At 35.0% G+C, this 14,468-nt stretch overlaps 1 protein-coding gene across 1 annotated transcript in view; it reads right to left on the bottom strand.

Annotated features, from left to right (window-relative positions):
* Positions 1-9,570: 9,570 nt before the first annotated feature.
* LOC115232807 (bestrophin homolog 15) overlaps positions 9,571-14,468 on the bottom strand; it is a 64,340-nt gene continuing 59,442 nt past the window's right edge. The window contains exons 6-10 of the mRNA XM_029802911.1: positions 13,457-13,585; positions 13,242-13,349; positions 12,732-12,992; positions 12,300-12,561; positions 9,571-11,250 (exon numbers count right to left, since the gene is read on the bottom strand). Coding sequence (XP_029658771.1) covers positions 10,187-11,250; positions 12,300-12,561; positions 12,732-12,992; positions 13,242-13,349; positions 13,457-13,585 — 1,824 coding nt within the window. The 3' untranslated portion in view covers positions 9,571-10,186. The remainder of the gene's footprint in view (positions 11,251-12,299; positions 12,562-12,731; positions 12,993-13,241; positions 13,350-13,456; positions 13,586-14,468) is intronic.

Genomic DNA, 14,468 nt, shown 5'->3' with positions numbered 1-14,468 from the left:
CATATACATGGTGTCTTGCAAAAGTTTCAATTGTATTCATCATTGTGATGTAATATGTTTTGTGATTTAATCGATTCTCTCTTTCTCAATATATCAATTTTCTTTTTACGCAAAAGCGAATACTAATCTAACGTTGTATCTATGCTGTGTGATTGTATCAGTCGATCATCGTGTATTATTGGTATTTTGTATTTAGATATCGTTATGCATGTATTTCATTATCCAAGCTCTATGCATAGGATGTGACAATTCTATAGAATCGGTGACAATTATCTAAGTTCCACTGCAATAGCAACATAGCGGCATCTTAGATTTCTGAATGTGTCTAAAGTTATTTATCAGATTACATCAAGTCTAATGTAAAAAATGCAGATGTAAAAAGTTTAAAAAGTTTTGTAAACCTGTTCCTCTTACGACAATGTTAGATGCTACAAAAAGCAGGATACATTCTACATGAAGACACCATGTAGATACAATTTATTCCGGCATGCTTACAAGAGATTCCCAATATAGTAATGGCTATTTTCTATAAGCGAATTGACAAAGTTTTATCGTTTACACTAAAAAATGCGAGAAAAAAAAATGAAAGGTGTCACCGTACAAATTAATAATTATTTTCTTAATTTTATATAGAAATTACGTTGCGGTTGGTTGATTATGCGCCACTATAAAGTCACTGAAAATCTGAGCATAAATATTTCTATGTACATGAACACGAATAAGAATTTAATCGCATATATCTGTCACTAACAATAAGACAATTAATTCAATTTATACGGATGGAAATTGAGAGAAAAAAGGGCGCACGCGTAAATCGCAAAGAGAGAGATCGTTGCTGTTGCTTCGTCACGGTGACTGCATTCAAATGATAACATCCACGATGTCTTTTCCGCGTACCGATAGTGGCGTAAAATACGGAAAGATCCTTCCTGCTTCGACTGCCTTCGCACACCACGAAAAAAAAAATTCGGCACACCTCAGTTGCATAATGCAAGGCGGGTCTTAGTGGCTTCGTCAGCTAGTTTATCGACCTGTCAAGTATACAGTCTGTTGACAGATGTTGCGACGTGATCCTTTCGTGGCTTGATACATAAGATGTATATGTTCTGATCTGTTCCTCATGCCTGTCGTTATTGTTATCGTTGCTGAGGCGGATCTCTACATTTATGCATGCGAATCGCTTACACGCTAATATAGTATACGAACGACGGAGAGGTTTCTTGCATGCGCGCAAACGTACGTCATTATTGCAATTTTGTTAGCGGAAACAAAGAGAAGTGGCTTGTTAAGCGTCTAACTGCAATTTTGATTGACCATCGTTTGTTTCCTCTTTGCCTTAAATACTCTCGCCGGTTCGCGCTCCTTACTAGAAGTCGGATGCAAAGCATTACTATTGTAACTCTTGAATCGGCGAAATAACACCTTATTTTGTTAACATGCGAGACGGCATAGGTTCTTATTCATTGATTTCTTGAACGACACACGAATTACGAGAAAACTGCTTCCAGCGTCTACTCTTTGTTGCGTGCTGTAATATTCGCCGTCAAAGTCACGGTTGTACACATTTTACAGGCATTTTAAATAACGCGGAGAAATGCATTTCTATTATTGTAATTTAAAACTAGCATGACTTTTTCTCATCACAATGTCTATCATCACGTGGTAAGATTTTCACCGCACGTGGTCGCGACAACAGTCGTAGACTTATGTAGATACATCGTGCTCTATCAGGTATCTCTCAAAAAGAGGAGGATCGAATATAATGAATTTCGTTCTTATAAATGTATGCGATGGAACTGAAACGGAATAAACGAAAGAGAGTGGACGTGCCGCTAATAAAGGAACGAGATCCGGCGGTCTCAATAACCCTCTATAACGTTCGCACAAAGATCGCGAGGGAAGCGTATAATACTCGAATACGGGTGAACAATCGCTTTGTTGGCAGTGATTTATAAGTCCTTATGGGGGCCACGGCGACGCCGAGTGTCTAACGTCATGGCATTTCGTATCGTAGCCACCTCGCTTCCGGGGTGTCGTGAATCAAACGAATATGTCGCGACCGGTGCGATTGTACGGGCTAGCACACCGAACATGTAAGATTGTAGCTCCCATAAACTTTATAAAATGCTCCTCGCAAACTTTACGATAAACATATTCGTAGAATCAACGCATATCAGTATATTACGCTACTAATATCCTGAAATAATTTGTTTCATCTTAATCATAATAGAAAAATGTTCGATATATAGTCGGATGTTTTGCAAGTATTTGGTAATTTATAGAAATACAGCTTTCAAAGGCTTATTTTATAACTATATTGTTGATATCTGATTAAATATTCTTATTCAAAAATTTGTTTAAATATTTAATTATTTTTTATTCAATTTTAAAATTATTTTTTTATATTATATATTTAATTAATAAGTATAAAATATACGCATACACACTTTCATTATTTAGATAATTATATTTTGTATAAAATGAGGTACAAGATAATGAAATAATATTAATAATTTTAGAATAAGAATACACACACATATATTTTTTATTATTAATTGGCGCGTTTTTAAATGTAAAAAATTATAAAGTCAAATAAGCCGATTAAAAATACTGATATATAAAAAAAGAGTTCTCAAGTATTTTCTTGTTTATTTAATTGGTAACCAATCAGTCAATAAATAATGAGAGAAATTTTATTAAATGTAACCGGCTATATATAGCTACCACGGTAAAAACCGGTTTGAAATCTTTATATATGAGCATCAAATTCGAGAAAATGCTTTGTTCATACAGACTACGGTCTTATGCGAATGTACGTTTTGTTTTGTCACGTTTGTACGAGGAAGTCGAATATATAGAAAGTTTCAGGTTGGGCACCGGGACAATTTATGGTCCATCATAATGCGGCTTAAACGCCTAAACGCGTTTATTTTTCGTTGTTTTATTCCGGCTACCTGCCGCCAGACGACGACCGATTACTTCCATCGTCACATTTCGTCACACGATAATAGTCCTCGGAATCCCAGCCTCGACCCTTTCACGTCCGCTTCAAAAACTATAAAATTTTAGTGGCATTGCCGTCGATCAGTCTCATATATTCGTGTTACATTCGCATAGTGTGACCGCGCGGAGACAAATAAAACCAATCATTCACGCACTGGTGATCGGCACGCGTGGGAGGTCGGAGTTGCACGATCGCTCAAACGTCGATAGCCGGAAATACCACGGTCTTGTTAGCCGTTGATCTAAGCGATTGTAAGTGTGGGCGCCGATCGTAGGCTAGCCGATCGTCCGTATCAAAGCAAGCAATCCGGTATAGAGGAGAAAAAGATCCGCGGTATGATCGAGGGAGAGACGATTAGCGATCCTCGTTGATATATATTTCACTTTGTCCGATGTGCTTCCTTATATCGAGATGTGTACCACTTTACCAATTTCCGCGCTAGCACGTTGCACAAACGAGACATTCCAAATATCACGAGAGCGTTCATCGAGGAGCGCAAAAAATTGAAACCACATTTGACGAGAATATATCGTGGGTGTCGATCGTGCCACGAGCGATCGCATGGCAAGCGATCTTCTAGATCACGCTCCAGGCCACAGCTTGGAATGGATCTATCGTTGTCAGATGAGGCACGAGAGATGGGATACAAATAGGGAAGCATGCATTCGCAGTTTCCACAATTCCCACGCCCACCGTCACACGAGACCGCAGAGCAGGTCCTAACCGTAGTCGTCGCTAACCACTGACATTACGCCTGAAAAAGCCGACCATGAGCCGATTCCGTTGCCTTTTGCCACGGCCACGAGAATCGCCGGAATCGCTCCGGCGGCACTAAAGTCCTTCGTTCTATGGTGACCTTATGCCAATACGATGATCTTTGCGCTATAGCCATCGAATTCGGAGAGCCGTTTTCTCGTTTTTTGCGCGAGACTCTCCCAACATTGTAATTGAAATCGTGTACCGGTAATTTTGTAGAAAATGTCAATTTATCGATCGTTTATGTCAAAGGGAAATGATTTTATTCGATTGCGCGAGCTTACATAAACTCGCAGATATCTGTAGGAAGTATCCGCGTGAGAACCCGGCGGCTCATTAACTTTTGCTCTACGAGATTAAGTCACACGTGGCACGTGCGCGCACGCAATAAAACGACTATATACATATATCCGGTTGGAGTATATAAAAGTCTATGTCATAATGATAAGATTATCTTTACTGCTTATGGTGGCTCGTCATCATTTTATTTATTTTGACGCGTCATTGACGAGAAGCCATCGACGAGATAGCTCGCTCGTGCAAGAGGATGAATTTTAAGCTTAAGAAGGAACTGAACGGAGCTACGTCAAAAGTTAATAAATCTAATATATTTTGCGATTTATAAATTTGACAAAAAGCACACTTTTAGTCTTTTAAAATATAAAATTAATAATTAATTTGCTAATTAAAATAAAAATTTGCTCTGTAGAATATAATTTAATCTCAAAATTTTAAATATTATCTTATATCGAACTAACTTTTATAGTGATCGTACATGAAAATAAAAATTTTAATTTCTGTAGGACATATCTTTACTTTAACTCATAAATTAATTGTTAATTTTATATTTTAATTATGCGTGAACATACTCAAAAAATATATACATACGGGTCGAATTGAGAACCTCCTTCTTTTTTGAAGTCGGTTAAAAAGCTAAAAGTGCTTTATATGTGTGCGCAATGTCAAGTTCATGAGAATCTTTAAATGTATTAGATATATTAACTTTTGACGTAGCTGATCCGTCCAGTTCCTCCTGTTGCGAGACCAATGACTGCAACTGTCGTCCCACGCACCGAAGACATGACGACATAAACCTGTTATACCGCCTCGAAATTAGCGAATCTTTCGACAATTACCTGGTTGGACTATTTTTTATATCGCAAATATATTCGCGACAAAATTAAAAATCAAGCATTATGCTACTTTGCACAATTTTAGCACTAGCAATTTTTAATAATATTACCGTACTTTTTTTCAAAATTTCGTGACGATGAATTATAGTTTATAAGTTTAGGTTGCATTAATTTATAATGCTGCATTTTACGATGCAGTAGCAATTTTCGTTAACGATTGCCACGGAGTACGGTTTCGATTGACGATTAAAATGTGTCGTTTCATGTTCACCTTTGCCACGAAGCACATACGGTACTTTGACTTCTTGCCGCCATTTATAAATGCTATTGCTCCTAACTAAATGTTATTGCTCGATCTCTTTTGGTTGCAAGATTTCATTACAAGTATTCAAGCATTATGACATGGTATGACCGGGTCCGTTACGTTTGCACGCGATAGCGATTCGTATCGACGCATCTCCGGCGCCGCACCTGTATACCGACGTTGTTATTACCTATATCATTATCTTTATCAAAACAGCCAATCTTCATTAAAATCCTGTACAATGTTACTCAAACCATTGGTGAGGGCCAACCGGATCTTGAATCCAGTTCGTCGACTATCCCGTAACACGATGTTCTTGCGCTTTTCGCGAGATATTCACATAATTGTGCTAGATCGTTTAGAAACTGATGAAAAATAAAGGCAGGAATAATCGCGTATGAAAATAAGAATACAAGAAAAGGAGTTATGAAGTATACGACAGCGTTAGAGAACAGCGAGAAAGGTAGATCCATAAAGACGGAGATTGCTCCTTATTGCTAAGTGCAAAGGCATGCTGTTGCTGATAAGAAACTCTCACTCGTCTCGCACTCGTCACACAAACAATCGCGGTTTGCCTGATAATTCATAAAATGCGTAATGATTTATTGTCGCATCGCACGATAAGACATGTAAATGCAATATCTAGCTTCGTGACTTTGAAAGTAAATTGGCATGATAATGGCCGCTGGTACTTGTTTTGTCAGAAAAATAAATAAATTACATATTATACAATATATGTACATATAAAGAAATCAACATATTATCAATGAATCTCTCAAGTTTCAATTTTCCTATTGGACCGCGAGAATAGAACGATTATGATTATTGATCATTAATCAATATCTCCGCGTAAATTAATTATAATGTATATAGGGAGCTTTTTATTATGCTAATCACTCAATCCTACGATTCGATTATTTTACTGCATATTTTTAATCCAAATTATATTTAGATCGTCGAAAAATCGAATGGTAAAGCACCGAGACATATTTGATTCTAATGGTAAGAAAAATCATTAGAGAAATAATTAGTGCTCGCGTAAAAATCGTTATAAAACGCTAATATTGGATTGAACGGAAAGTTCGTGCCGTTTTTTCGGTCTTCATCTCTTAGTAAAAAACGAAACCCAATAAAATAACTTTGATTTCATTTGAAAGATAATTTAATTTTCTACAACTTTTGTTTCAGTACCCTTTGTTAAAACACGCATACTTTCCCTGATATTTGTAAAAATGTAAAAAATAATTGATTTCAGAGGTTTTTGAGCGCTAACTTTTTAAGGAAGCATTTTACGACCCATGTTTATACGAAACTTTTTGTTCGGTATTAAATTATCTTTCAAATGAGATCAAAATGATTGTAGTTCGCTCCATAGGTGTTGAAATAAACCAGTTAATAACCAATTTCAAATGTACCGAAAAGTGTTTTTTCGGCTATTGACGGTGATTCGAAAACCTATGGAACGAACTACAATAACTTTGATCTCATTTGAAAGATAATTTAATTCTCTACAACTTTTGTTTCGGTACTTTTTGTTAAAAGACGCATACTTTCCCTGATATTTGTAAAAATGTAAAAAATAACCGTGATTTTAGAGGTTTTTGGGCGCTAACTTTTTAAGGAAGCATTTTTCGACCTATGTTTATAGGAAACTTTTTGTTCGGAATTAAATTATCTTTCAAATAAGATCAAAGTGATTGTATTGTATAATTTTGATTTCTATTATTTCGATTCTTACGTGATTAAATGAATAAATCACTTAACATACGCGTTTCGAGACTTATCATCGCGATATAGTTACTTACTATGAGATGCGTTGAGACCTTGCTATAATTTTTCTAAAGTATTTATTTTAACATAGATAATAGATAATGAAAGATAATATGAAACACACATCGATAATATGTATAGCTAGGTATATGTAAATAAGCACCGACAAATTTAAAGCAATCACTTATATATATCTAATTGTTCATGATAATAATTAGGCATTTGCGATAGATATAACAAGGAATGTATTTATATACAAGTACAGTAAATTAAATATCTACAAAATTGGATTCTTTTTCCTTACATTATGTCATTGAATGTAGGAAATTAGAACAGTCATTGCATATATAGACATTGCTCTAATCGTTCGATTAATCGTCAATTAAGATATTTAATAATGTTATAAATAAGTATCAATATTGGGCACGCAATATTTTCTATTTTTTTTCTGTTCATCACAGACCGATATATATGCAAAAATTGGCTATATGTTATATAATACAGTTTTATTACTGTGAAACTATTAAAATAATTTTATATATACACAAATATATATATAATTATTTTGTTTTAATATTATCTCATCGTAATAGTTTTTATAGTGGAAGCCCAACCTACGATATATATAATATGGAACTACTGGATCTATATACATCTAATTGATAAAAATTTGGAGCCAATCATTTAAATTGATTTATAAAGTAAAATAAAAATTTTACTTTCTCTTATAATTATAATTCTAACGTATAACTTAATTTAAAAAAAAATATCTGTATTAACATACTGATATATTTAATACTTTCTATTTTTACAAAAATTGTACGTTTTGCTTGTTTATGATTACAAACAAGTTTTAATATTTCTAATAGATAATTAGTTCCATAAAAATTATACTCGCGTTAACTTCACTAACTTATTGCGAACAAAATTGCATTGTGAGTGTTAAAATTATTACTGCTTCCATCACAATCAAAAAACAGTGCTTATATGTACTAACATTTGTGCGCGATGAAATAATGATATTTAATAATATATAATAGTTCACGATATAGCACTTTATCACTTATGATTTAGACTTATGCGCACATTGGCATTGAGCATATTAATTAACTCGATAGAAATATTAAGTTAATATAATAATTGTGAGATATATACATACGCTCTCGTCACTTTCGACAAGTTATGATGCTTTTATTGTTTCAACGATGCACGTACTAATATACTCGCAATAACAATAAGCAATAATTGACTTTGTTATTACAAATACTTTAAGCTAACGTATGCGCATATCAATCATCGATATCTACAAACAAAAAGCACTTTGTCCTAAAACATTTTCTATCAATTGTATATAAAGATATTTTACAATTTCTTAAAAAATTACTATGATACATATTCCATCAATTATACCATCCCGGTATCATTCACATTTTATGTAACACTCATTATTCATAGTTTAACTTTTCGAATATTATCGAAAAAAATTGAACAAAATGGAATATATACATATGGAAATATCAAAAACGATTTTATGTAATCTACTTAAACTTTGATAAATATTCTAACAGCATGGTATCAATTTGCGCCATAAATATACTAAAAATTTGCTATAAATGGCAAATAAAATATTTTATTTTATCTACGCAAATATATATTTATTAATGCACAATTATCTTGGGTAATATTTGACGTGCGAGAAAAACAATATGTCACATTAATAAATTATGGCAAAACAAATGTATAAGAAATTTTTAGCAAGATAATAAGCGGAAAGAAAAAGACAAAGTGAAAAGTTAGCTATGTACAAAAGCATATGAATATATTACATAATTAATGTGAATTTGATTTCTCTTGATCTTATAAATTCACTATTGTCGTGGATTAATAAGCGCTACAAAAAATTTTACAAAACATCATGTTAATATCTATAAAAAATGATATCACATCTCTCATGACGTATACGAGTAAACGAATTTGCAATAAAATTATGATATATGAGTAAGTATTGCAAACTATAATAACAGTGTGCATATTATAATATCAATCTACGCTTTTTTACATTATTGCACAAGATGATATAAACATATCTTTAATATTTTACTTTTTATATTTTTCATTAAATCATCAAAGCACTTTAAAGATATTACATTATATCTGTTTATCATGCGAATGTAATTAAATAAGCGATAATCGATTATAATAAACTATTCGTTTTCTTACACGAAACATTTACGGAAATCGATCATCTTACACTCGCGTCAAAAAAATTTCATGATGATTATAATAAACATTTTAAATATATATTATAAGATTGATCATAACAAGTCATATATATATATATCGTTTAAAACTTGTAGCTAACCTCTATTTGTGTATCTCTCCTTTGTATTTTCTCACTTGGTCCCCTTCCACCCTCTACCCTCTCCCCCAATCACATTCATAGTTATAGATCTCTCCAGAAATTCCCGGTCCATATTTGCGATCCACCCCTTGTAATTTATTATTGATAAACCTCGTATCTCTCTTGCCTAACTTGTTGGCAAAAAGTAATTTATATATATCTATATATATATATATATATATATATATATATATATATATATATATATGGAGTCTTTAATACATAAATTATTATTTACAACACAGCGGTGTGCGATCTCCAAATTATTCTCCTTTGTTAATCGTTAAAGATTAAATATCGTAAAAATATTGCCGATGCTATTTGCAGTAGATCATCTGAAACATCCTCTTATCTTAAGCATAGAACATTTCAAAAGATATATATATAATTTCTTTTTAAAGTAGCAAAGTAAACAATATATATAAGACGCAAAACTGTAGAAGACAGAATGGCGTGAGCTATTCTTTATTTGTCAAGAGTACTCATGTTATCTCTCGCATTTGTTAAAAATAGTTATCTCTACAGATAAATAAAAAATTAAAAGAAAATAAACAAGAGTTCTAGTTATAAAATCATAAGATTTTACTACATTTTCTATAAACGAAAACACGAGATATACTTTTAGGCAAAAATTGATACATAAGCAATCTCGTCGATACTAGATCAAGAGAGAATGTTTTTCATATAGATACTATATGCAATGCATACAATATACATCACACAACGTACGAAGATGAATCTCAAGAACTGCCAATAGACGTTCTCTGTATTCTCTACTTAATAAAACGAGTTAAAGTCCGTGTTGTTGATTTCCTTCATCAAACATAAACTTCGCCTCTCTTGCTGCCGGCGACAGTCGATGAAGGAGGCACACTCGTGGACAATGTCGAGGACGTAGAACCCAAGCCGCTCGAAAGCGACGCGTTGGTACACGAAACACTACTAATCTTTCTCGACGTATCCTGGACCCGTTGATTAGACCTGGAAAGATCGTGACCGAAGCTGTTAGTCCTCGGTCGAATGCCCTGATTGCCAGACGTAAGTCTGTCCATTATGGTGAGACCATCCCGGCTGTTCGACACCATTGAAGTCGTGCGAATTTCTCTGGAATGCAATCCCGGAGATTGCGGTAGCGACATGCTTCTATCGTCACGACCAGGTTGAACGATCGGCGGAGGACCAGGCAGCGACGCCGATCGTCTACCTCGCGCGTCCGCCACCGCGATATTTTGCGCACCGGGTAAAGCGGCGGTGACGACGTAACTCAGATTCTCAGGTTTCATCAGGATCGGCGAGCGATCGTTGTAACTGTCGAAAGTGGGCGAGCTGCCGTTGCTACCCATCGGGCTGTTAGTGTTGTCGATCAACGGCGTCGAGCGGTCCTCGTGACCGGTGATACTTCCGCTCCTACTACTGCCACTTCCGCTACCCTCTTCCTCACTGCTATTGACTTCCGTCAATGTCGCCTGGATACTGTTGCCCTGATTAATGTGCGGCATCGTTGTCGTTGCCGTTGTCATTAGACCTAGCTGCGTGAGGTGGCTCATGGTGACCGGCGTCAAAGTCACCGGCGTCATCAAACCGGCGCTTGTTAACGTTGGCGAGAGTACGGCCTGTGCCAAGGCCGCCGCGCCAGATTTCCCCGAAGCAGGTGTGTTTTCCGTTTCCTGTATCGGCGATAGGACCACCACCGACAGATCGGTCGGATAATGACCGTTCGCTGGTATCACGCCCACTACGCCGGCACCGATGTTCGCCGCATTGGTGGCAGACAGTGCCAACCTGTGTTCGCGATCGACCACTTCCTTTGTCACATCCGGAGTCGGTATGCGCGGCCTGTTCTTCAGGGATACTGGCACTGAGTTCAACTTTGTCATAGTACCTGTAATTAGAAGCAAATTGCCATGATTGTTAGAGCGACACTTGATTCCGGATTCGGGAAGATCTCGAGGGCATACGTAGAAAATAGGTAATGACATTGTGTCGATTAAATTAACGACCGTAATACGTTTCCCGTCTAGAGACGACGCCACGGATAAGCGTGAAAATGACTTTTAGACCATTGCTTTGGCGCCAGACATGAGGCGCATCGAGTTATCATTGTCATCATTGGCGAGAATATAATTACGCGGATATGATATTTTAACGGTGCTGTCTTTCTTCTATCAAGACGTGCCAGGGGAGGAAAGAGTAGAAAGAGGTACAAGGATTCTTTAGAGAGTTTTCTTATTATAGAACGCGAGAGAAATAATTGCAGAAATTGCGGAAATCCCGGAGGCCACACACGATCAAACATTGCATAATCTCGCGCATACGTGGAAATAATAAAGGAAAAGCTTGCGATTCCTCGAGACTTTCTTTTAAAACGAGTCATGACTCATTATCAGAGGAAAAAATCTTCGATTGGAAACGCCCGCGTAGTCGGATAGTCTTTGAAAACATGTTAACGAGATGAGCAACATTCCAGCATTGTGAAGATAAAAATATAAAATTGACGAAAAAAAGGATTTTCACATTTCATTCTTCATGAGATAATTTTGCATAAAGAAAAAAATATTGCTATGTATTTTATTTAATAATTTATCTTACTAAAAACATTTTGCAATAATATAGTGTATATCTCTTTCTTTTTTTCGTATAAAATTATTTAAAAAAGATGGAATGCACTAATGCTTCTTTTGTAAATATTTCTATGCCATTCTAAATTTTATATAAATATAAAATAATAAATTAATATATATATAATATTACGGCACAAAATTTTTGTATTGTATACAAAAGTATTATATAATTCATATATGACGAATCGTCGTCGTTAACATAAAAGCTTCATATGACAGTTTGCCGCACAATGTCACTTTGGTTTTTATTAAATCTTTAGTTGTCATACTGTTAAACTCCAGTCATCGTCTTTTTATTCGATATACACACCTTGACGACCCATTCGTTGACTACGAACGCTCTTGCGTCCCACGAGACGATCGTAGAAAGACATTTTGAGATTGGGATTGTTCGTTTGCGGGAGACCACCGGTCTCAGGACTGCTGTATACGCTGTTATGTCTGTTTCGTGCAAAGAAACCACCGCCACTGCTATACGTGGTCGAGGAACTGCGTACCGAGCCCATTCGAGTAATCTGTCGTTGGAACCATCCGTTTTTCTTTCGTTCTACCAACGGGGTGTCCACACTTTCCTGATAAACGCGCAAAATTTAGTATTAGAATTATTATAAAATTATTGGGAGGATATATTAACTGAACATAATATCTGTTTAGTATTTTAAATAATAATTGTGTTTAGACTGAATGTTTTTTATCGCTTATATAAAATCATTTCAATATCGCGCCTGAATAATTTACTTACGTAATCGGCGTACATATCATCCTGATGAGTCTTACGATGGTGAACGTGACTATGAATCTGTGTGCCCAGCATAACATTTGCATAAAGAGCATCGCTATCTTTTACTTTATAATGCTCCGCGGAGCCTTTGGGTTCCTCTTTTCGATATTGCTCGCTGGCGACTGTATACGGCAAATCTTTGGGTATGACTTCGTCCCAGTATTGATCTTTTAGAAGTTCCGGATGTTCCTCGTGCATCTCATCAACGATCATATAACCCGCCTATTACACGATAAACACAATGGCAAGATAAGAAAAAAACTGCATTAACATAAAACGTTGAAGAGTGAATATAAAAACTAAGATACGCAGCGAAAAATATGTTTTCATATGCACAAATATTTTATTGTAATATTTATTTTGATAATACTTAAAAAAAATATATATTCATAAATAACAATGTAATGTATACGTGACAGTTTGCAGATTATTTGAATGTAAAGTTAGAATTTTTATAATTATTTCATGTACCTTAATATGCCTATCTATCAGCCAATTCAATTCGATATCATCATCATCTTCGCCGAAAGGATTAATTAATACCTCGGCGACTTTCAGCCATCCGACGTAAAAACAAAACTGCAAGAACAAATATTGAGTGTTTATAAAAATTCTCAAACATTATAGAAAAACTACAATATAACATTCTACAATCAATAAAGATGATATCAATTATTACTAATTACCTGCAGCGTCGTAAAAAACGGGAAATACATGTCCGGCTCCTCATACTTCCCAGCGCCTCCAGAATTTGCAACAAATTGTCTACCAAGTAAAGCTGAGAAAAAGTAGGCGTACAGCGATAGTGTTACCACCTGAAAATACGATATATTGAGAGCTCTGTATCAAGAAATTCCTCTTACATCATTATGATAAAAAACGCAATTATGAGAGAAACTTTTTCATTTGCTGCAATCATTGTTTTGAAAAAAAAAATTGCTAATGATGTTAATTATAATAACAAAGATTAGCAGATAATATAAGTTTATTTCACCTAAAGCTCACAGTTTTTTTAAACGGAAAGAAAAATCGTGACTGAAAATGATTTAGACTTCCCACCGGAAGTCCCGAGGACTTCATTAGAGATTATCGCTTCTTGTCGCTTCTCTTTCTATCGCGCAAGTGCAAGCAAACAGGTTTTTATGAATGAATATCAAGGTCGTCGCGGGCGCCGCCTTTCTCATCGAAGGTTACCAGGAAACAGTAGTTTATGCAAAAGTATAACAAGACTTGTGTCCATAACGAAAAACGTCGTACATATGGACTTTGAGCATTTTGGAATCATCGGGTCCAAAGGATTCTTCTCGAATGTAACGCGAAATTATTCTCGAAGGCATGACGTATCGCGGTAAAATTACTGTTCAACTCTCTTGACGACCTTGACCATGCAACACGTATTGGCTTCGTGTTTCATGCGCGATTCATTATCCGCGCTGCATCCGTTGGTTGAAAGGCATGTTTTTAATTAAACTTATTACATTACATGTATATATTATAATAAATATGCTGTCAACCATAATTATCCAATATGCCATTAAACTTAATTATTAACATATTGTTTTTTATTGACATGCTGTAAGTATATATTTTTTCAAAGTATATCATTAAATATACTATTTCGCATTGTAAATTCTTCTTTAATAATATGATTATTTAAATACGTCTTTCTTTTAAATACAATATATATATATATATATA

The sequence above is a fragment of the Formica exsecta genome, unplaced genomic scaffold (assembly GCF_003651465.1).
Source record: "Formica exsecta isolate Colony F162 unplaced genomic scaffold, ASM365146v1 scaffold15, whole genome shotgun sequence".
Taxonomy (NCBI): Eukaryota; Metazoa; Arthropoda; class Insecta; order Hymenoptera; family Formicidae; genus Formica; species Formica exsecta.
This window is presented reverse-complemented; position numbering and strand designations above follow the sequence as displayed.